The 22644-nt window shown below is 38.3% G+C and overlaps 1 protein-coding gene across 3 annotated transcripts in view; it reads right to left on the bottom strand.

Moving 5' to 3' along the window:
• The window catches only part of Fhl5 (four and a half LIM domains 5), a 42898-nt gene that overhangs the window by 7998 nt on the left and 12256 nt on the right, over positions 1-22644 (bottom strand). For all 3 annotated transcript variants that reach the window (XM_031366481.1, XM_031366479.1, XM_031366480.1), the window contains 3 exons: positions 8122-8292; positions 7102-7276; positions 5299-5468 (listed from right to left, as the gene is read on the bottom strand). In XM_031366481.1, the coding sequence (XP_031222341.1) occupies positions 5299-5468; positions 7102-7276; positions 8122-8280 (504 nt within the window). In that variant the 5' untranslated portion in view covers positions 8281-8292. The remainder of the gene's footprint in view (positions 1-5298; positions 5469-7101; positions 7277-8121; positions 8293-22644) is intronic.

The raw sequence follows: 22644 nt of genomic DNA, 5'->3' as shown, positions 1-22644 counted from the left end.
AAGGCGTGCGCCACCACCGCCCGGCTCATCTAATTTTCTTAAACAATGGATCAGAAAAGAGGCAGAATCACTTTGGACTTTGGGACACTGTATAGGAAGCAGGTACTTGATTTACTCTGTCTTTCAGTAAGCTCTTATTTGTATCTTTGCTAAGGCTATTATACTTCTATCCAACATATTTATATCAATTGCTGACCTTGAAGAATGCGGGAAAACACAACAAGACAAAACAGGAACTGCAGTACTTTTCTCCAGCACTTCTCAGCATATCTGAGAGAACATTGAGGGGTGGAGATCCTGGGTGGAGCTGATGAGTATGGTCATTGTGAACAATGACCAGCTTTTCCACCATCCTCAGTACTAGATTAAGGATAGTCCTTTCTGGATATCCTCAGAACCTCTACATGGCCTAGATTTGGTCGTTCTGGCGATGAACACTCCTTGAGTGTTTGATGATGACGGGGTCATTTGCTACAGCTACTGAGAGATGGCACAGAAGCTTGTGCATACTCTTTGAGCTCAGCCTTGTTGGAAAGCCATTCTAATGTTGTACTTTGAACAAGAAAGTGGTTGAAACTAATGGGTGACTTTCTAATTTCAGGGCTCAAATGATGTACAGAGTTTAGATTCCTAGCACCCACAAAAAAGCTGGGCATGGAATCTCTAACATTGTACACTGAGCCTCCGATGCCTCTCAGGTCTCCATTTGCTTGTATAGTGCTGGGGATTGAACCCAGGGCTTTGTAGCTAGGGGGATATTTTACCACTTAGCTAGCCCACACTACATCCTTTTGAAATCTAGTTTAACCTTCACGTTATTTTAAAGGTTGAAACATCCTTCTTGAGTATCAGGTTAATAAATTCTTGCTACATCTTCCTGTGTAGCTACTTTACAGTTATCTCTTCTTTACAATCCAGGGATGTTGTCCTCAGAGTTGCTGAGGAAACTGGAGTATGCTCATGGCCATCTCTTACAAAGACCAAGCCAATGCGCTATTGAATGTATTAGATGGCTACAGATCTGTATCAACTTTATTAAAAGATAAAATGTAACCCTACTTTAAGCCATCTTTGTCTGCTGACAAACACAGACAGACATATTGTTTGTCTATTATTGGAGTTTTTGAAAAAAAAATATTCTAAACACATTTTAACCTTATATCAAGTTTCTTAGAAACTAAAGATTTTTGGTATGAGTCAATTTTTCGAGAAATGAAAAGGCACACTACACTGTTCTGAATACGTAAATGAGGAGCACAGTGGTATGTGTGAAGTAAAGCAATTGAGAATGCCTCCCACTGACTTCAAATGCTTGTCAGGAGACGCAGGCAAAATCATGCTTCCTTTGATTTGTTTGGTCAAATGATTTGTAGGCTGTGCTTAAAAGATCAGAAAGTTGAAAAATGGATTTTCTGCAAAAATAATATATCCCAAAGCTCTGGAACATTTGAAAAAAAGTTTGCCCGTGATTATATTCCTTTTGAAGAAGTAGGCAGCATAGATGAAATCTAATATCCAAGTTTGGTTTGAACACTGACTTAGAATAAATTTCTTCCTTGGCAAAGTGTAGACTGTATTGTGTGTGTATGTGTGTGTGTGTGTGTGTGTGTGTGTGTGTGTATGTGTGTGTGTGTGTATGTGTGTGTGTGTGTATATGTGTGCGTGTGTGTGTGTGTGTGTGTGTGCGTGTGTGCGTGTGTGTGTGTATGTGTGTGTGTGTACGTGTGCGTGTGTGCGTGTGCATGTGTGTGTATGTGTGCGTGTGCGCGTGTGCGTGTGTGTGTATGTGTGTGCGTGTGCGTGTGCGTGTGTGTATGTGTGTGTGCGTGTGCGCGTATGCATGTGTGTGTATGTGTGTGTGTGTGCGTGTGTGTGTGTGTGTGTGTGTCTGTGTCTGTGTCTGTGTCTGTGTCTGTGTACAGGTTAGAAGTTTGTCTATTGCTCTCCACCTTAGTTTGTGAGACAGGATCTATCACTGGACTTTTCCATTTCATCTGGACTGGCTCAGTTGCAGATTTGTGCCACCAGGCCCAGCTTCTCTGTGGGAGCTGGGGAATCTGAACTCTTGTTTTCAGGCTTATACAGCAAGTGCTTTGCCCACAGTGCCATCTCCCCAGCACTAATGATTTTGAATACAGCAGAGAGAAACTTTGAAGACCACCTTTAACTCTAGTTTTATCGTTAAGAATCAAATTCGAAGCACTTACAGTTTAGGCTACCAGTTTTTTAATAGAATATTCTAGTGTAACAAAATAAAATGGGAAGGGGGTTATTTAAACGTCTGGATGTCAAATAGTTTGGTTTTATTTAAGCAAAGTTTTGGTTTTGGTTTGAATTGAAAAGAATCTTTTTCCTTTGCTTTGATCATTTATATCCAGCTTTTTTTAAAAAAGGGAGTATATAGTTTAAAATTCAAATAAAATAATCTGAGTCACAGTCTATATACAAGCCAATAAGAGCTTTTCATTAGCTTCTAATGCTTCAAATCCTATCCTCCATATAGCCACAGTCTTCCACAGCCTGGGAAACTGAGTGAGCCTTCCAGCTGTCTAAATGCAAATATAAAAATAGTTTTGAGAGAGCTGTCAGGACAGTTAAAGCATCATGGTACTCGAGAGCCAGAGTACCAAATCATCGTCATGAGTCAGTGTTCTCCTTCAACTTACAGTGCCATTCTAACCTCACATGCTTCACGTGCTGAGGATTTCTTCAAGAATATCAATATATATTTTATGAAATACAGACAGGCTTCATCAAGATGATGGACACGAGTTGCTTTTCACATAAAAGCATGGAAAAGGAAATGCTAGATCACCTTTTATTTTTATTTTTTTAAATGACTTTTCCCTACTAGCAAGTATGCTTCTCATGGGAAACAAGCGAGAGCGTGATTCATTTTGTTCTGCCCTGAGAAATGAAGGAAATCATAGTTCTTGGGCTTTCTGTGTCTGCACGCCAACTGGATTTCTTTCATGATCTGTCACCTACAATCTCCTCTTGAAAACAACAGAGCCTTGAGCCCAGAAGAGATAGTTACTAGAAAATAATAGGAAGGTTTCCTAGTACTCTGTTTCCCCCAGCCACTCTGAGAGGCAAATTCTTATTTCTCTGAAACACATAATACTAAATGGATCAAAATTGAATACTAGACTAGCCAGGAGCTCACAAGGCACAGGAGCAGTGAAGCAGCTAGGACAGGGTCCTTCCAGCTGCCATCTGCATCCAGGAGCTAGGGCTGCTCAGCAGCCCTCCGTGCATGGGTCCTGTCAGGGGAGAGCTGATCTCCCAGGAGTGCTGACACAGGCTTACAGGCTCACAGGAGGGACAAGCTTCAGCCAGAGACAGCAAGACCAACTAACACCAGAGATAACCAGATGGCAATAGGTAAGCTCAAGAACATAAGCAACTTCATGGCCTCATCAGAACCCAGCACTCCCACAACAGCAAGTGATGGATACCCCAACACACTGGAAAAGCAAGATTTGGATTTAAAATCACATCTCATGATGCTGGTAGAGGACTTTAAGAAGGACATAAATAATTCCCTTAAAGAAATACAGGAGAACACAGGTAACCAGGTAGAAGCCTTTATAAAGGAAACACAAAAATCCCTTAAAGAATTACAGGAAAACATAACCAAACAGGTAAAGGAATTGAACAAAACCATTCAGGATCTAAAAACAGAAATAGAAACAATAAAGAAACCACAAAGGAAGACAACTGTGGAGATAGAAACCCTAGGAAAGAGATCAGAAGTCATAGATGCAATCATCTCCAACAGATTACAAGAAATAGAAGAGAGAATCTCGGGTGTAGAAGATACCATTGAAAACATTGACACAACAGTCAAAGAAAATGCAAAATGCAAAAAGCTCCTAACCCAAAACATCCAGGAAATCTGGGACTCAATGAGAAGACCAAACCTAAGGATAATAGGTATAGAAGAGAGTAAAGACTTTCAACTTAAAAGGCCAGTAAATATCTTCAACAAAATTCTAGAAGAAACTTCCCTAACCTAAAGAAAGAGATGTCCATGAACATACTGGAAGCCTACAGAACTCCAAATAGATTGAACCAGAGAAGAAATTCCTCCCATCACATAATAATCAAAACACCAAATGCACAAAACAAAGAAAGAATATTAAAATCAGTAAAGGAAAATGGTCAAGTAACATAAACAGGCAGACCTATCAGAGACCTGATAGTGTATCAGTTACACCAGACTTCTTGCCAGAAGATCCTGGGCAGATGTCATACAGACCCTGAAAAAACACAAATGGCAGCCCAGCAAAACTCTCAATTACCATAGATGGAGAAACCAAGGTATTTTATGACAAAAACAAATTTACATAATATCTTTCCACAAATCCAGCCCTTAAAAGGATAATAAATGGAAAACTCCAACACAAGGAAGGAAACTACATCCTAGAAAGAGCAAGAAGATAATCTTTTATTAAACCAAAAAGAAGATAGCCACATAAACCTAATTCTACCTCTAACAACAAAAATAACAGGAAGCAACAATCACTTTTTCTTAATAACTTTTAATATCAATGGACTAAATTCCCCAATAAAAAGACATAGACTAATAGACTTGATACATAAAAAGGACCCAACATTTTGCTGCATACAGGAAATCCACCTCAATGACAAAGACAGACATTTCAGAGTAAATGGCTGGAAAACAATTTTTCCAAGCAAATGGTCTCAAGAAACAAGCTGAAGTAGCATTTAATATTGAATAAAATTGACTTTCAACCTAAATTTATTAAAAAAATAAAGAGGGACACTTCATACTCATCAAAGGTAAAAATCTACAGAGATGAACTCCCAATTCTGAATATCTGCTCCAAATGCAAGAGCATCCACATTCATAAAAGAAACTTTGCTAAAGCTCAAAGCACATATTGCACCTCAAAATTGAATACTAAATGGATTAAAGCTGTCTTCTAGGAAGCAAAGAGAAATGTCCCTGTATCAGAACAAAGTCTCTGTAAAGCAGTGAGTGGGACTGAGAGATCAAGTCACCTGTGTATCATTGAATATTAGATCCATGACCTAAGGTGGAATTTATGGCTACTAAAAATAGTAGGTCATTTTCATGGTTGCCGCTTTAGTTTGTGATGTGTTGAAATTTAAAGATTACCGCACGCATTAGATATAGCATGATAGGGTCACTTCATTCCAAATACATAAGGCAGCTAAAAACAAAACAAAAACAAAAACAAACAAAACAAAACATACAACAAAAGCAGTGTTCTGGAAGGTTCCACAGCTTTACCATCTTTAGATAGTTACCTTCTTACAGAAGTTGCAGTAATGAGCAAACTCCTTCTCAAAACAGGGCACACAATAATTGCCACTCTCTTTGGAGATCAAAGGCTTGGTTCCTATTGGCTGTCGGCAATGCTCACACACAAAGCAGGTTTCATGCCAGTAATTGCCCTTAAATTCCATTTTCCGAGAGCCTGAACCCCAAAGTAAGACACTGTTAGTACAAGCCAGGGATATTTGTGTTTCCTATAAGAAAACATACCTAAATATTTTAAGTATAATAGTAATAAACGAATTGCTCTTAAGTGAAACAACATTTTGTATTTTTCTGAGATGCTAGAGAAAAGAAGGATTACTGCAGATCTGCTACAATAAGAATGGGCCACCCATAAAAAACCTCTTACAGTCTCAGCATAAGCAATGGGAAAGTCCTGTAAGTAGAGACTTGGATAGTCATCGTTATCATCGGGGATAATTGTAAGTGCCCAGGGCACTACCCCTGAGATCCATATTGTGAAAATGCGTTCTGAATTGATTAGAATTAATAACAATGATAGGGGTAATAGTAAAAATAACTAGAATTGGGGCATTGATTGACTCATGGGACACGGAAGGGCCAAAACCAAAACCAAAAACAAACAAAAAAAAGGGACAAAGCAGAGAGGGAATTTTAAGAGCCAGACAAACAAAACAAACAAAACAAACAAACAAAACAAACAAAACAAACAAAACAAAACAAAACAAACAAAAAAAGGGACAAAGCAGAGAGGGATTTTAAGAGCCAGAGAAACAGCAAATGTGCCATCAAATCTTCCTTTTTAGCTATGAGAAGGGACCTGTATCCATGAAATCTAAACATGGATGCCTGAGCTAGACCTGAACAATTCCCAAAAGAGTTGATGCTCTAATATAGGGGAAATTTTGTCAGGCCACATATCTAGGTAAAGAGCTATAATTAAGGGATGCTGAGAGAGAAATTATTAGTATTTCCCAGGGATGAGCCCTGATTAGTTATTTAATAGTAAATGGTCAGTACTAGAATACACAACTTCGGGAACCACTAGAAGGACTCATTAGGTTGTGTTTGTATGCTTATTTGCTTACATGTCTATGTAGCAACAAAGGTTAAAGAAGAGGCTGGAAATTTGAGAGGGGGACAAACAGGAGGGGTAGGAGGGAGAAGATTAAGAAGGAAAATGATATAATTGTATTTTAATTAAATTTTTAAGTGAAATTATTTACATGAACCATTTTTCCTGAAAGAAAGCAATTCCCTTCAAACCAGTTGATATAGAGCTATAAAATGATGCATTTTGGTCCACTGAAAAGGCCAAACTGGTAAACAAGCTTGCCTGATGACTTAAGGTTGATCCATGGATCCCATATGGTGAAAGGACAGCAAAAATTGTCCTCTGACACTCCCCAAAGAAAAATACACAAATAAAATAAATGAATAAATGAAGGAATGACAGAATGAAGATTATGACCAAATTCTTGTGAAGACTGATCCTTTTAGTGCCACTAATTATGCCCAAGGCACGGCATTTCCAGTTGCCCTTCTGGGATAAGCTTTATCCTTCAGTTCTCTCTCTGGCTCAACAAGTCTATGAATTAGGTTTTATAAAAAAGACAACATTGGTCACTGCAATAATATCACAAAATTGCAGAGGACTATAATTTATGTGTACAACAAGAATACATAGATGAATTGGAAATCAGAGGAAGAAAGCAAGAGCAATATTTTTTTTTCTGAAAGCAGTGGTGTGAGCCAGTGATGCTCCCTGTATAGAGATGTAGTTCCCTTAGGCAGAGCCAACAGGATCTCACCTGGCATGATGGTTCTCTTGCAGTGGAAGCACTTGGATGAACACTCATTGGAATAGCAGTCTGTGCACAGCAGGCGCTCATCCTTGGCAACAAAAGGCTTTTCCACCAAAGAGTGATGACATTTGTTGCACCTGAAGCATCCTTCATGCCAGTGACGGTTTTTGTAGCAAAGATCCTTTCAGAGAGTAAATAAAGTTAATTAAATGTGTTTCCAATAGAACAAGCTATTTTCTAAGACAAGATGGGACATTTTTGGGACCCTAGTGCCAGTAAGTTGTGCTACTAGCTTCAGATGGAGTTGCTGAAACTGTTATCTGTAGAAAGGAGACCAGGGTAATTAAGAACAAAAACCTCCGGCTTGTTTGAGTGGCGATTAAAGGCCACTGAAAAATAATCTCACTGGATTTTGTCAATTTTCTCTATCTTTCTTTTATAGCCTACCAGGCAGGTTTTACATGGAATAATTTAATTTTTTTTTTTTTTAGTTGCAGTATCTTATTATCCATTGAGACTTCAAACAAATGACAATACTTAGTTAAATCAAAGGGAAGGAAGAAGAGAAAGCAAATAATAAGCATAAAGGAGGAGAGAATGTGGTGTGAGAAGGTGCAGTCTGTGGGGCTAAGAGAAAAAGACAGACTTTTAAGATGGAATTTCTATTTCATACACTTCCAAATTTTTAAATGTATTTTTGTATACCTTAGCTATTCCAGAAGTAACTCAACATTTTAGTTGTAAAATTCTGGGGAAGCAGTTTAATTTCTTACATTTTTTTTTTTTACTCATCCTAAAACTACCACATACACACACACACACATACCACACAACACCAGCACACATACCAACCACAGCTTGCCACACACACACGCAAGTTGTTTTAAGGATAGGATGAGATTAAAACATGTGTTTCACAGTCTTACACAGTAGAAAATGTGGGTAAAAGTCAGCACAGAGAAAAGGAGCGTCCTGAAGTAGTTACTATACCTGAGCAGTAACTCTGTGAACACAAGTGATTCCTACCTTAGAGTCTGATTCAATGGGTTCTTTACACTGCTCACAATAGTTAGAAAAGATACGATCATAGCAGGAGACGCAGTATAGATTATCATCCTTGAGTACATATTTCTTCCCAATAAGGGATAGCGTGCAGTATTGACAATCAAATTGACTACTTGTCATTTCAGTTTTATCCTGTGGATTTAAAAACAATGATTTTGTACATTACATAGTGTCATTACGAATGGTCAGTCCTTTATAAAATGTGAGTCAGGCATTTGAGTTTATACACTGCAAGGCAAAATTTCACAAATTTAGGAAGTTGATTGTAGTCATGGTGATTTAGGAATGGCTACCCATCTTGGCAGTTGTTTTGAATAATTCTCTCTCTCTCCTCTCTCTCTCTCTCTCTCTCTCTCTCTCCTTTCCTTTTCTTTTCTTTTCTTTTCTTTTCTTTTCTTTTCTTTTCTTTTCTTTTTTTTTTTGAGACAGGGTTTCTCTGTGTAGCTTTGGCTGTCCCTAAACTCTCTCTGTAGACCAGGCTGTCCTTGAACTCATGGAGATCCACCTGCTTTCCCTCCATATGCTGGGATAAGAGATGTGTCCCATCACCACCCAGCCTGTGCTACCACCACCTGGCCTTCTCTTTTCCTAAAATGAAAAGCATCTAAATTATGAAACAAAATCTTTTATTCACCATGTGCCAATGTAGGAATCAGTGAGAGCATGGTAGACAGGAGATGTCCCACATCAACATGATGCTGGGACCTGTGGACAGCGTGGTTATACCTGTCATTACATAGCTATCATGGTGACTTCTGGAAGTGGAATTTCATAGAAATAACAATTTTTTATTCAAATGTGCATAATTGATGCATTTCTATTTTTATTGCATTTTTTATTTCTAAACATTAAATTCCCAATAAAGATCTTGCATATTAATCCTGAAGCCTTCTTGTTTACTTCTCCTCACCTGCTATTCTAGATAATGACTCAACAACCTGCTTCCTGCTAGGTTTGATCATCTGGAACTGTGCATTGAAATATCCCCACCAATCTGAAAACACAAAGTTCCTCTGCAGGCAGGATTCAGTCCACATGCTAGGACTTTATGACTAGTTGAACAAGGTCCCAAGTATGGCGATGCTGGAAAAACTATAGGATTCTTTAAGCTCCAGCGTAAGACCAGCATATATATGGCATGAGTCTGTACATGTTTCCCACAGAAAAAAAACCTACTTAAAATATAAATCTAAGGTTAGGATAAGACTTTGAATTATTTTATAAATCCAGAAAAGGCAGTGAGCATTTAGTATAGCCAAGAACAATAACACTAATTTTCTTTGGAAAAGTAGAATTTGCATTTTCTAGATTTGTTAGAATATATTCTGATTCTCACATCTAGATGTCTTTCATTTTAGAAAAAAAAAAAGTAGATCAAGTAATTGCTATGGTACTTTATGGTCCACTCCATGTAAAATGCTATTATTAAACCTTATTTTCTTATTCAAGTGATGGAGTCTGTAGCAAGAGTTTCTTGGCACATCCACATTGTTATTAATTCCTGGTGTAGTGATTTTGTTTATTGCTCTTCACAGCTAAGTAGGGGAAAGAATGAGGATCTGGAACACAAGGGTCTTTTCCCAGGAAAGATATAAACTTAAACTAGAAAGTTCCCAAAGGGATGTGGCCAAAATTATCTGCAAGGAACATTGAATTCTGTATTTGATTAATTTCACAGAAATGTCCATTCCTGATGACTACAAACATATTCAAAAGAGCCTGAAAACAGCAGGAAACAGATCTATTCCCTTGAAACATTAAAAATATTTCAAATTACATTTACAGTGATCCATAGAATACCTTTAACTTCTTTCACTTAATATGGAAATATCATTTTCATTATGAATATGTATTTAGTTTAAAATGAATAGTGCACCACCATGAAGCATGGGTTCCCTCCTGGCTTGGGAATACTCAGACGACTTCCATTTTATGAGATTTTAGAATACTGGAAAAATAAAGACAAAAACCTTCAAAAGACATACTATTCCAATAGTTTATCTGAAACATTAATTTACACTCAATACTCTAAATGTAAGGATAAGATCATACCACCCTCCCTTTCCAACTGTAGGACAGCCATTGTTCTACAGAAAATTCTTAAGTAAGCTGGGTCATATTTCCTTGCTCTTTAAAAGACTAAGGACAGCCATTTCATTCTCATTTGTAAAAACATCAGAGAGTTGGGTAGGTTAAAAACAAAGTTGGTTCAGTATCTTAAAAATCTTACGAGTTTTGCATCTGTAAGATTATACTTAGTGGTTGACTTCCCTGACTTTAACAAGTCACGGTTTCCTCAGCTCACTCAGGGAATTGTGAATATAATCTGAAGGAAGCAAACTGAATGTTTACTTTTATCTTGGCGAAAAACAGTAAAAAACTCAGTCCTCACTTCATGATGTCCATTAGTTAACTATGGATGTATAAATATGTTCAAATATTTTACTAAAAATGAAAGGATCATTGTTATATAAATATATATTTAATACCATACATAATTCTTAGGGCACCAATAGAAAGGCCAGTGGGAAAGGACTTTCCTTGGAAGGGTTTAGGGGAGTTAAACTGCCAGAAACCTGCAAATCAAGAAAGAAGGGAAGGTGGAGCATCTTTTGAGTATATGTCCAGGAGCAGTACAGCTGGGTCTTCAGGTAAATTTTCTGAGAAACCACCAGATTGATTTCCAGAGTGGTTTCACAAGTTTGCAATCCCACCAGCAATGGAGGAGTGTTTACCTTGTTTCACATCCATGATAGCACACAGCATGTGCTATGCCTTGAGTTTTTGATCTTAGTCATTCTGACAGGTATTCAATGGAATCTCAGGGTCCTTTTGATTTGCATTTCCCCGATGACTAAGGACATTGAACATTTTTTATGTGCTTCCTGGCCATTCGAGATTCCTCTGTTGGGAATTCTGTTTACTTCTGTACCTCATTTTTTAATTGAGTTATTTGGCTTGTTGGTATCTAATTTCTTAAGTTCTTTATATATTTTGGATATTATCCGTCTGTCAGATATAGGGTTAGTGAGGATTTCTTCCTAATTTGTAGACTGCCATTTTGTCCTATTGACAGTATCCTTTGCCTTACAGAAAATTTTCAGTTTCATGAGGTCCATTTTTTTTTAGATCTTTTAATTGGATATTTTCTTTATTTACATTTCAAATGTTATCCCCTTTCCTGGTTTCCTCCCCCCAGAAGACCCCTATCCCATTCCCTCCCCCTGCTTCTATAAGGGTGTTCCCCCACCCACCCACCCACTCCAGCCTCCCCACCTTCACAGGACCAAGGGCCTCTTCTCCCATTGATGCCAGACAAGGCTATCTTCTGCTGGAGCCATGGGACCCTTCATTTATATTCTTGGGTCCCATTTTTTAATAGTCAGTCTTAAAGCCTGAGCCATTGGTGTTCTGTTCAGGAAACTATCTCCTGTACTGATTGATGTGTTCAAGGTTATTTCCAACTTTTTATCCTATTAGATTTAGTGTATCCGGCTTTATTTTAAGGTCCTTAATTGACTTAAGTTTTGAGCAGAGTGAGAAATATGAATCTATTTGCATTCTTCTACATGCAGACATCAAATTAGACCATCACCATCTGTTGAAGATGCTTTCTTTTTTCTATTATATGATTTTAGCTTCTTTGTCAAATATCAAGTGTCCATAGCTGTGTGGGTTTATTTCCTGGACTTCAGTTTGATTCCATTGAGCAACTTGTCTGTTTCTATACCAATACCACACAGTTTTTATACTATTGCTCTGCAGTACAGCTCGAGGTCAGGGATGGTGGTGATATCTCCACAAGTTTTTTTATTGTTCAGGATTGTTTTAGCTCTTTTGTTTTTTTTTGTTTTTCCTTATGAAGTTTAGAATTGCGCTTTCAGGATCTGTAAATTATCGTGTTGAAATTTTGAAGGGAAATGCATTTAACCTGTAGATTTGCTTTTGGTAAGATGGCCATTTTTACTATGTTAATGCTTCCAATCCATGAGCATGGGAGATCTATCCATCTTCGAATGTCTTCTTCAATTTTTTTTTCAGAGACTTGAAGCTCTTGTCATGTAGGTCTATTACTTGTTGGTTTGAGTTACACCAGTGCATTTTATATTATTTGTGGCTATTTTGAAGGGGATTGTTTCTATAATTTCTTTATTGGTCCATTTATCATCTGTATAAAGGAGGGCTACTGATTTTTTTGAATTAATTTTGTATCTAGCCACTTTGCTCCTGAGTATACATCCAAAAGATGCTCTACCATACCAAAGGACACATGCCCCACTATGTTCTTAGTAGGTTTATTTGTAATACTTAGAAACTGAAAACAACCTACATGTCCCTCAACAGAAGAATAGATACAGAAAATATGGTTCATTTACACAATGGGATACTACTTAGGTATTAAAAGCAAGGACATCATGAAGTTTTCAGGAAAATGAATGGAGCTAGAAAAATATCATGCTAAGTGAGGTAATACAGACCCAAAAAGATATGCATGGTTTGTATTCACTTATAGATAAATATTACCCATAAAATACAGGATACTCGTACTACTTGTCATAGATCCAAAGAAGCTAAACAAGAAGGAATCTCAGTCCAGGATGCTAGAATTTTACTTAGAAGGGGGAATAAAATAGTCATAGGAGGCAAATTGAGGGAGGGAATTGTGTGGGTGAGGGGATGGGGAGGGGGATGAGGGGTTCAGCATCAGATGTAGGGTGAGACAGGAGAGAAGACCAGGAAATAAATAGAAATCTGCAGCTAGGGGGTATGGGGAGTGATGGAGGGCATCTCTAGGACATGCTAGTGATCTGGGATGGAGGAGGCTCCTAGGAGTTTATAGGAGTGACTTTAGTTGAGACTCAAAGCAGTGGGCATATGGAACCTGAAGAGTCCAGCTCCTGTAGCCAGGCAGGACCCTCAGTGAAGTGATTAAAACATCAATCTAAAACATCAATCTAAAACACAGAAAAATTTTGGCCTAAAATTTGTTCTGTCTACAAGAAATGTAGGGACAAAGATGGAGCAGAGACTGAGGGAATGGCCAATCAATAGCTGGCCCAAATGAGAACCATTCTATGGTTAAGCACCAGTCCCTGACACTATTAATGATACACTGTTATGCTCACAGACAGGAGCCTAGCATAAGTGTCCTCTGAAAGGCTCTACCCAGAAGCTGACTGAAACAGAGGCAGAGACCTAGAGCCAAACATTGGCTAGAGCTCAGGAACTCTTACGGAAGAGTTAGGGGAGAGGATTAAGGGCCCTAAAGGGGCTAGGAACTCCACAGGAAGACGAACAGAGTCAGCCAATTTGGACCCTTGGGGGCTCTCAGAGACTGAACCAGCAACCAAAGAGCATACACAGGCTGGATCTAGCCTCCCCCTCCCCTGCACATATGTAGCAGATGTGCAGTTCTGTCTTCATGTGGGTCTCCCAACAACTGTAGTAGGGGCTGGTCCTAAAGCTGTCTACAGAATATGTTCCCCTAACTGGGCTGCCCTGTCTGACATCAGTGGAAGAGGATGCACCTAGCTCTGCAGAGACTTGATGTGCCAGTGTGGAGGGATGGGGGTTTGGTGGGAAGAAGAGCTCCACCTCTCAGAGGGGGAGAGGGAGCAAAGCAATGAGGAACTGTGTGAGGGGAAGACTCTGGGTGTGCTTCAGTCAGGATAAAAGTGATAAATAAACAAATATATAAAAATAAATAGGAATTAGCAAAAGAAAGGAATGACAGGCAAGCAAGCAAGCAACCATTTTCAGTTTATAAAGAATGAGAAAGGACACATAAGAGGTTGTTACAGCAATGGAGAACAGATTCTTACTGTGGTAGATGAAGCATACAGGAAGACTTTGAAATAGTAGCATTTTGAAGCTCTGACTAAATGGGGTGAGATGGAGAGATTAGAAAAAAAAAAGTCTTTTTCAGTTGTATGAAATTTTACCAGTCATTTTTTTGTGTGTGTGAGAATCATTTTGTATTTTTTCTTTCTTGTGTATGAAATCATAATCTTTTTAAAACACTCATAGAAGAGCAGTCCAGCTGCAGGAAATGTAGCAGTAAAGTCATCCATAAGAGTTCCTGAGCGGTAGCCCATGTTTGACTGTGGGTCTCTGCCTCTGGTTCAGTCAGCTTCTGGGTGGAGCCTCTCAGAGGACAGTTATGCTAGGCTCCTGTCTGCAAGCCTAACAGAGGATCATTCACAGTGTCAAGGACTGGAGCTTAGCCATGGAATGGTAAAGCTGCAGAGTAGAGGATGGGGAATATCCCTCTCCTGGTGCTGACTTGCCAACGACAGCAGGAAAGTTTGTCTTTGAAGGTTTAAAATCCTTGAGCAAACCTGATTTATGATTATGAGCCTTAAGAACTATTAGTATTAGTAATGTTCCCCCCTCCCCCAGGATATGCCAACACGTGTAGGTATGCACTCCTAGTCATTCACGTGTGCTATATAATTGAGACATTTGTGTCAAGCTTTCAAATTCATCCCACAGTTGATATAAACTTAAGCTCATAATTTTTATCCATATGCACTATAGGTTTAGAAGATTGCTTTAGAAGCGAAATGATGTATCACCCAGCAGAGGAAGATAAACAAGGTTGTTTTTTCATATTCTTGCTCTAGAGTTTAAAATCGTGTATAAACGTGAGTTTCCCAGCCTAGGAGGATGTTTCCTAGGTGCTATTTTTCAAGTAAAAAATATTTTTCTGTCAAGTTATATTTTATGGTGAGGAACTGATGAAGTGGCTGAAGCTGTGAGAAGCAGATCTACTTATATTTTATTCTGCTGGGCAGAACCAAGAAATTTACCACAGGTATATCTGACAGAGCATGCCAAGGAAGGTGAGGACAGTGAGGATTGGCTGCCATCTTTGAGGTCCTTAATATCCTCCCAAGGGATTTATACACCTTTCATTTATCTATGAATTCAATAAACATATAAAGTATATTTTATTTGTAAAAGAGCCAGCTAGAGGTTGTAAGGGCTATATAAAAACACATGAAACATACAACATGTTGGCAGAGAGCATACATATAACCTATTAAGAGGGTTAGGACATTTTATAAACATCTGAATAAGGCTAGGAAGTAGCAAAGTGAAATGAAAAGTTACAGTAATTGAAGTAGCATTCTATGCGTGACAAATGTTTAAATGTCTAAGTTATTCTCTAAAACACAAGTCAGATTTTTTAGGAGTGGAAAGTGAAGATAAGTATTTTTCATTTCTCATATGATTTATGTCCAGCTGCAAATTACCTCCTCAAGGAAGGGCCAGGTGCTATTTCCAGCAATTACAGAGTCGGTAGCTACTTGGAGAAGCTGACTCTGTGTGGGCGTAATGAGCATATTATAGCTTGTCAACCTTGGCTCTGTGCTCTTTCTAGGTGGAAACATATGTCAACCACAATTATCTCCCCAGTCCCCTTCCAGTGCGTGAGTATTCAGGAAACTCATTTAGCCCTGCTAACTAGAAATCTAGAAGGTAAATGTTTAGTGAAAGATCTTCCTACTTTCGTTGTGTAGCCATTTCCTTTGAATTGGTAGTTTCCAGAAAAGTCCAGCTTATTGGAAGAGACACTCCCTGACCTATAGCATGATGTACAGTGTACTTTATGTTGCCAGTATTCCTGAAATGTAGCCCACACAGGAGTGGGCTTCGGTGATGCAACTGTCTTAAAGTCATTCCCACACTCCTGTAAGCAATTCCAGTAAACTCATTGGCTCATCAAGTTTGGCTTTGGTAGTTGTCTTAGTCAGGGTTTCTATTCCTGCACAAACATCATGACCAAGAAGCAAGTTGGGGAGGAAAGGGTATATTCGGCTTACTTCCACATTGCTGTATGTCATCAAGGAAGTCAGGACTGGAACTCAAGCAGGTCAGGAAGCAGGAGCTGATGCAGAGGCCATGGAGAGATGTTCCTTACTGCCTTGCTCCTCCTGGCTTGCTCAGCCTGCTCTCTTATAGAGCCCAAGACCTCCAGCCCAGGGATGGCACCACCCACAAGGGGCCCTACCCCCTTGATCACTAATTGAGAAAATGCCCCACAGCTGGACCTCATGGAGGCACTTCCCCAACTGAAGCTCCCTTCTGTGATAACTCCAGCCTGTGTCAAGTTGACACACAAAACTAGCCAGTACAGTAGTATTGTTGCTTTTGTAGATACCCTATCTGGAGTGAGCCTACAGTCAGTTTCCCAGGTGTTATAACTAGATTTTGGCTATGAATAGCAGTATCAGTGGTGGAGTTAGAGGCAAAAATTGGTGAAAACTGGGCAGGCTAACTTCTGCATCATAGGGGAGAAGAGACATGAACATGGCCAGAGGGCAATCAGTACCACCCTTGGTGTAACAAACATTAACAATGGGGTATAACACTCCAGCTTCCTGACAGCTGAATATTATTTTTACCAGTGTGCATAGATTCTTCCTATTTCACAGAGATCCACCAAACTGTAGTATTAGTTTTCTCACTTGGCAGGTAAAGAAACTGTTTTCTGAAGCCAAGATCATTTGGATGATGAAATTCATGATCTAAGAACTCAAATCTGTATCTTTTTAAAACTGGAGTCTGGTATCTTAGCTAGCACAAACTTCTCTGTCCTTGAGTTTATGGGGTAGGGCATTTACTATGAGCTAACACAACTGGGAAATGTGCTTTTACATATGAGGCTTTTATAGACAAGAACAGGAAACTTATGCAAAGTGGCTTGCAAATCAGGAGATGGCATTATTATATTAGTGGACAAATTTGAAAGTTTAATGGAAGTAAAAGGCTTCATTACTTTAAAACTCAATTTACAATCAAACTTTTTTTAATAGTAGATAAGTGACAGGCTTGTAGGTAACATTATGAAAACTTAACAATATTGATAGAAATGATTAGAAGATACTTTAAGAAAATCAATCAGAAGCTTTTATTCCCACTTGATTGATAAATACTGTGTCTTCATTTAACATGCTGTTAATGTGCTTGAGAGGACTATGAAAGAGATTCCCACAGAAACCGTTTCAGGTATTGTGATACCCAAGCCAGCTCTGGTAACCACGGCAGCAAGTGAGCACTGCCTTCTGACTTCTTCTTTCGGGCTTTAGTTTAAAAGACTAAGATTTTAGTTTAAAAAACTAGGTTGGTATTTTTTAGAACCTGGCTTGAACTCAGGAAAACTTATAGAATATCTATGTCATTCCATGCCTGAAAAATTCAAAAGAGAGAATAAAATGAAGGTCAAAGAATGGGAAGGAAAGACATTGGCTAACACTAAAAAACTAAATTACTAATGTGCTAGAAATGTGATTTAAAATCATTCCAATCAAAACCTCAATGTCATTCTTTTTACAAGAAAAACATTGCATATGAATTGTATTTGTGGTTCTTAGTTCCAAGTCTTCAGATGTAATTATATGACCTGGAGGAACCCCAAACTCAGGAAAGTAAAAAAGGGGCATGCCAGTTGGGGAGAAAGAGCTCTCGTAAGAGAATAGAAATTAACAAAGAATGCCTGCAGCAGTTATGTTTCCTACTTTTCTGTACTGCAACTTTCTCTGAAAGCATCATTCAGTATGACAACATCAGCTCCCACAACAATTTAGACACCATCAAATGGTTCAGCTTCTCCAGGAAGTCACAGACTGCATCAAAATGGAAGAGGGAAAAAAAAGAATGGAAAGGAAACAAATATATTTTTTTCAGTGATCTGATTAGGGAATCAAGTATCCTATTATGCTTTCAGGTTATTAGAATGGATAAAATGTGTAGGTGAAAAATCTATCCTATTATTATCCAATGGCAATAATCAGACAGTAAAATTATCAATGTGATTTTGAAACATCATATTTGCTCAGCTACTATGTAATAGGCCATTACGTAAAAAGTTATAAAAGCTTTGACAGAACATGAAAAAAAACCCAAGTAAGTAGAAGGATGTAAGATATTCATGGAGTTGAAGATTTGCTGTTCTGAATGTGCTGTGTTTTTTCCCTTCTACTGCTTGACTGATGCAAACTAAAACACTGTTGGTCTATTTTTGGTGGAGTTTATAAGCTTGTTCTATAACCCACATGGGAATACAAAGCCTGAGAATAATCAAATCACATTCAGTCAAGAACAAGATAGGAATGGTCTCAGAGTCAGATGTCAGGCCAGGGCAGAGCTCCTGACACATTCAGTGTGGCAGAAACACAGTGTTAACTACACAGGTCCCTGGAACAGAAGGAGGCTCAGGAATGAGTCCACCTATATGGACATGTGACCTGAGAGACAGTGTTGCATGTGACAAGTTGGAAGGTCTATTGTCCAAGATGAGTGATGAGGGACAAAATGGTCTTTTCAGTAAATGACTCTGGGGGCAATTGAATTTCCAAGTGAAAAAGCATGAAATTAGGTAGGTACTATTTTTTTTTCATGTGAAAACATCATTTCTGCTAGATTATATACAGCGTAAAGTAGAAATACAGGCAGTATAAATGTGTCCATGTAAGAGAGTTCTCAAGACAGAAAAAATACTATCCACATGGATTCTATGTTAAGTTACATATAAGGACTTCTGTTTGTCAAGAAACTAAATTAGTGATGTAGAGTCAAAGAAGAGTTCACATCCAGAGCATGGAAAGATTCCAACAAGTCCAACAAATCCAAAAAGAAAAGGTAAGCAGATGAAAAAAGACCCGAGGAAATGCCTAAGAACCAAGAAACTACTTGGAAATGTTCTCAGTCTAATCCATAGTTACTAAAAGAATTCAGCAAGTTCTACTATACCAATGAACAAACAAACAAACAAACAAACAAACACACAATTATATATGCATGCTCAGAACAGTAGACTACCTGTATAACAACACAGCCTGTGCCATGGGAGATAGAAGGACAAATGAATAAATACATGCTTCTATACCATCTCACCATATGGTTATAAAAGCAAATAATGCATAGACATCCTCCCCAACACAAAACTTTACAATCTGTAAAACAGGTAGTGACAAAGACTTTACAAAAGCTCTATTATTCACATAAATTCTAACCAGCAAAAGATAGTAATCAGAAATTTTGTACACATACACACGCATGTGTGCACTCACATGCACACACACAAAAGTATACACGTGTAATGTAGAAACACACTCATGCACATACAATATGATAGAAGGATTTTTTTAAAAGTATGGTGGTGATTATAACAACAAAGATCAGTTTTAAATTAACTTTTGATTTTGAAAGAGTTTAGGAAGTTAGATAAAAACCTTTGAATATACAATGGATTATACTTTATAAAGCTGATTTGTTATTCTTATATTTTACACATATATTATTTTTCCAATGTGCAAAATGTCAGCTAATGCAGTGTTGTAAAAACCAAGAACAATTATATGTATGATTTCTTACTTTTTTTTTTAAAATCAGGGATACAAGATTCTCAGATAAGTGAGCTTTTACCTTTCTGTGATAGAGATTAAATAAATTTGACCCTATGAATTCCAACAATAGCTTTGTGCAGTTATGTTTTTTTAAGGAATTTTATGTCATTGTGTTCTAGCTTAATGGAGCTGAATTATCATATATCCTCTATTCTAAATCCAATTATAGGTTAACCTCATTGATTTGATTATAGCTTTGTATTCACCAAGGCAGTGGTAATGCTGTTTAAAAATAACCACAGTGATTACATGCCTTACATAGATAATGTGTGGCAAATTGTATTTAAGATGACTTTCTTTTTTACGACATGATTTAATTGCATAGATGCTCATAAGTTACTTTCACATAGATCAGCCATTTTCAATCTATGGGTCATGACCCCCAGAGGAGTTGCATAGCAGCATATTAGAATTTACATTGTGATTCATTAACAGTAACAAAATTACAGTTATGAAGTAGCGACAACTAATTTTATGGTTGGTGGGTCACTATGACATCAGAAACTGTACTGAAGTATCCCAGCATTAAGAAGACTTAGAATCAGTGGTATAGATACCAGTATTTGTACTCTTTAGACTCTGCTGGGATTTCTGGCTTAATTTTCCTTTTCTTTTCCCCCAGAATACCTTCTGGGGATGATTCACTTGTTTTAGGTTTTTAGGGATAAGTATGATTCAAAGAATAACCTTGGATACACTATTAAAATGCTCTTGGAATTAGTGAAAACTCTTGAAATCTGAAATTTGTCTGCTTTATGGATGAAACTTAGAGAAGCAGACTGGATAAGGATTCTTAATTTAAATTGTACTTCATTGGATTTACTTTCTCATTTAGGGTTTTAATTTCAAAAAATTTCTGGACAGTCAGACAGGCATAAATGAGCAGGCAGAAGCATTTTAAAACATCATTGATCAAGGTACAATGTGCACCATTCTTTACAAAGGGTGGTAGAAGCAAGCTACACTGCATAATTATGGCCACCCTGTGCTTGCTGAAGCAGGGGTCTATGTGCTCTAATCTCTTCTCTGCACTCCTTACACATGTACTCTACTGAATAAAGCCACACGATTTACAAATGCATTTTTCTGTCTGCATTGTTAAGTACAATTTCCCCTAAGAGTTGAAGAGTATCTTCCTCAGCAGTAAATGGGCGTGTAGGCTTTATGAGCTCAGTTTGATCCTGAACCCACGTAAAGGAGAAGCAGAAGTTGTCCTCTGACCTCCTCATCTCATGTACTCTGTCTTTCCAATATCCCATACACCATTTACATGCACATACTCGTGTGTGTGAGTGTGCACACACACACCACATACACATGGACACACGCACATATACGCACACGCACACGCACGCACACACACACACACACACACACACACACACACACACACACACGTACTACAAGTCCATGAAAGAATCAGAAAGACTCGCAAATAGGATCTACATTTATGTTTTTCTTTCATGTTTTTCCCTGGTTCTGAGGATAGACAAACTTATATGCAGTTCCTTACTTGACTACTTGCTAGTAACCAAAACATTGGAGGAATGCTGACTTGGAAATTAGAAGATTCTCACACCACTTATTTTAGTGCAAGCTTTTAATTTGTTAGTACAGAATTCATCTGACATTTTGGGGCCCTATTTTTCTTAACCACAAAATAATTATGATCCCACCCAAGGATGCAAAAATGAAAAAGTCCTGGTGACCTATAGCTAGAAACTATGGTTCACATTTTGAAGGAGTAGCTATTTTTGCCCCCTCAAAATGCTACTCACACACACACACACACACACACACACACACACACACACACACAAAACCAAACAACCCAACAGTCTTAAAATAACCAAAGTCATAACTTTCAGACATCAATCAAAAATAACCTAAATCAAGCAACAGAGAATTGTGGTGGAATGTTTCTTTATTAGTCTCTAGGGAATCTTTGCAAGCCCAGATTGTTGGCAGCTTGCTGTTTTGTGTGGAGAGTTCAAACATGAACTCTCCTGAGAGCCAGTGAGTACTCTCCCATGAAACAGCAGCTGACTAGGCTTTTCCATCTGTTCATTTATTCTGTGGAGATGAGCAAAGAAAAAAATGGATGGTTTCATAGAGAGATTACTTTTAGAATGGTACTGTGATAGTAGCCACATGAACTGAAACAGAGGTAAAACATCATTCTCATGAAGTTATGAATGTAACATTTTATCAGACATTTTATTCTTTCAGAAGTAAATTCGTAGGATTCATAGTGCACTTGATTTTTAATCCACTAAGTAACTTTTTCTTATTTATTTATTTATTTATTTATTTACTACTTATTCACTTTACATCTTGTTCACTGCCCCCCTCCTGGTCACCCCCCCCTACAATCCTTCCTCTATCCCCTGACCCCTTCTATGCTGAGCAGGTGGAGGCCCCCCTAGGTATCCGCCTAGCCTGGCACATTAAGTGTCTGCAAGGCTCGGTGCTTCCTCTCCCACTGAAGCCAGACAAGGCAGCCCAGAGGGAAGAACATTTCCCACATACAGGCAACAGCTTCTGGGATGGCTCCTGTTCCAGTTGTTCAGGACCCACATGAAGACAAGCTGCACATCTGCTACATATTTACAGCCAGCCCATTTTTGTTCTTTGGTTGATGGTTCAGTCTCTGAGAGTCCCAAGGGTTGAGCTTAGTAGACTCTGTTGGTCTTCCTGTGGAGTTCCTATCCCCTTCAGGGTTTCAATCTTTCTCTTGTTCTTCTGTAGGAGTCCCCAGGCTCCTTTGCTTTTAAGGTAATTGGGTCTTAACCACATCTCTGCTCTCCTTTAGTCTATCATTACAACAGGAACAATGAACATTTCAGAAGATGTAATTTGAACCTGTCCTTCTACTCTCTTTGTTCTTGCTTAGTTATTCCTGGAAAAGATATTTTAGGAAAGCAAATCCAATTCCTGGGTTGTTTTAGGCTCTTTGAGGCCTTTTCAGGAATCTTTGCATCAGGCCTTGTTGAAGACATGCTTAGAGAGCTGACTCATCTACTGGTACCACTCAGGCTCAGTATCTATCGAGGAGCAAGGCAACTCTGTTTTC

The sequence above is a fragment of the Mastomys coucha genome, unplaced genomic scaffold (assembly GCF_008632895.1).
Source record: "Mastomys coucha isolate ucsf_1 unplaced genomic scaffold, UCSF_Mcou_1 pScaffold14, whole genome shotgun sequence".
Lineage (NCBI taxonomy): Eukaryota > Metazoa > Chordata > Mammalia > Rodentia > Muridae > Mastomys > Mastomys coucha.
The sequence above is the reverse complement of the archived record's forward strand: the minus strand, read 5'-3'. Positions and strand labels throughout refer to the sequence as shown.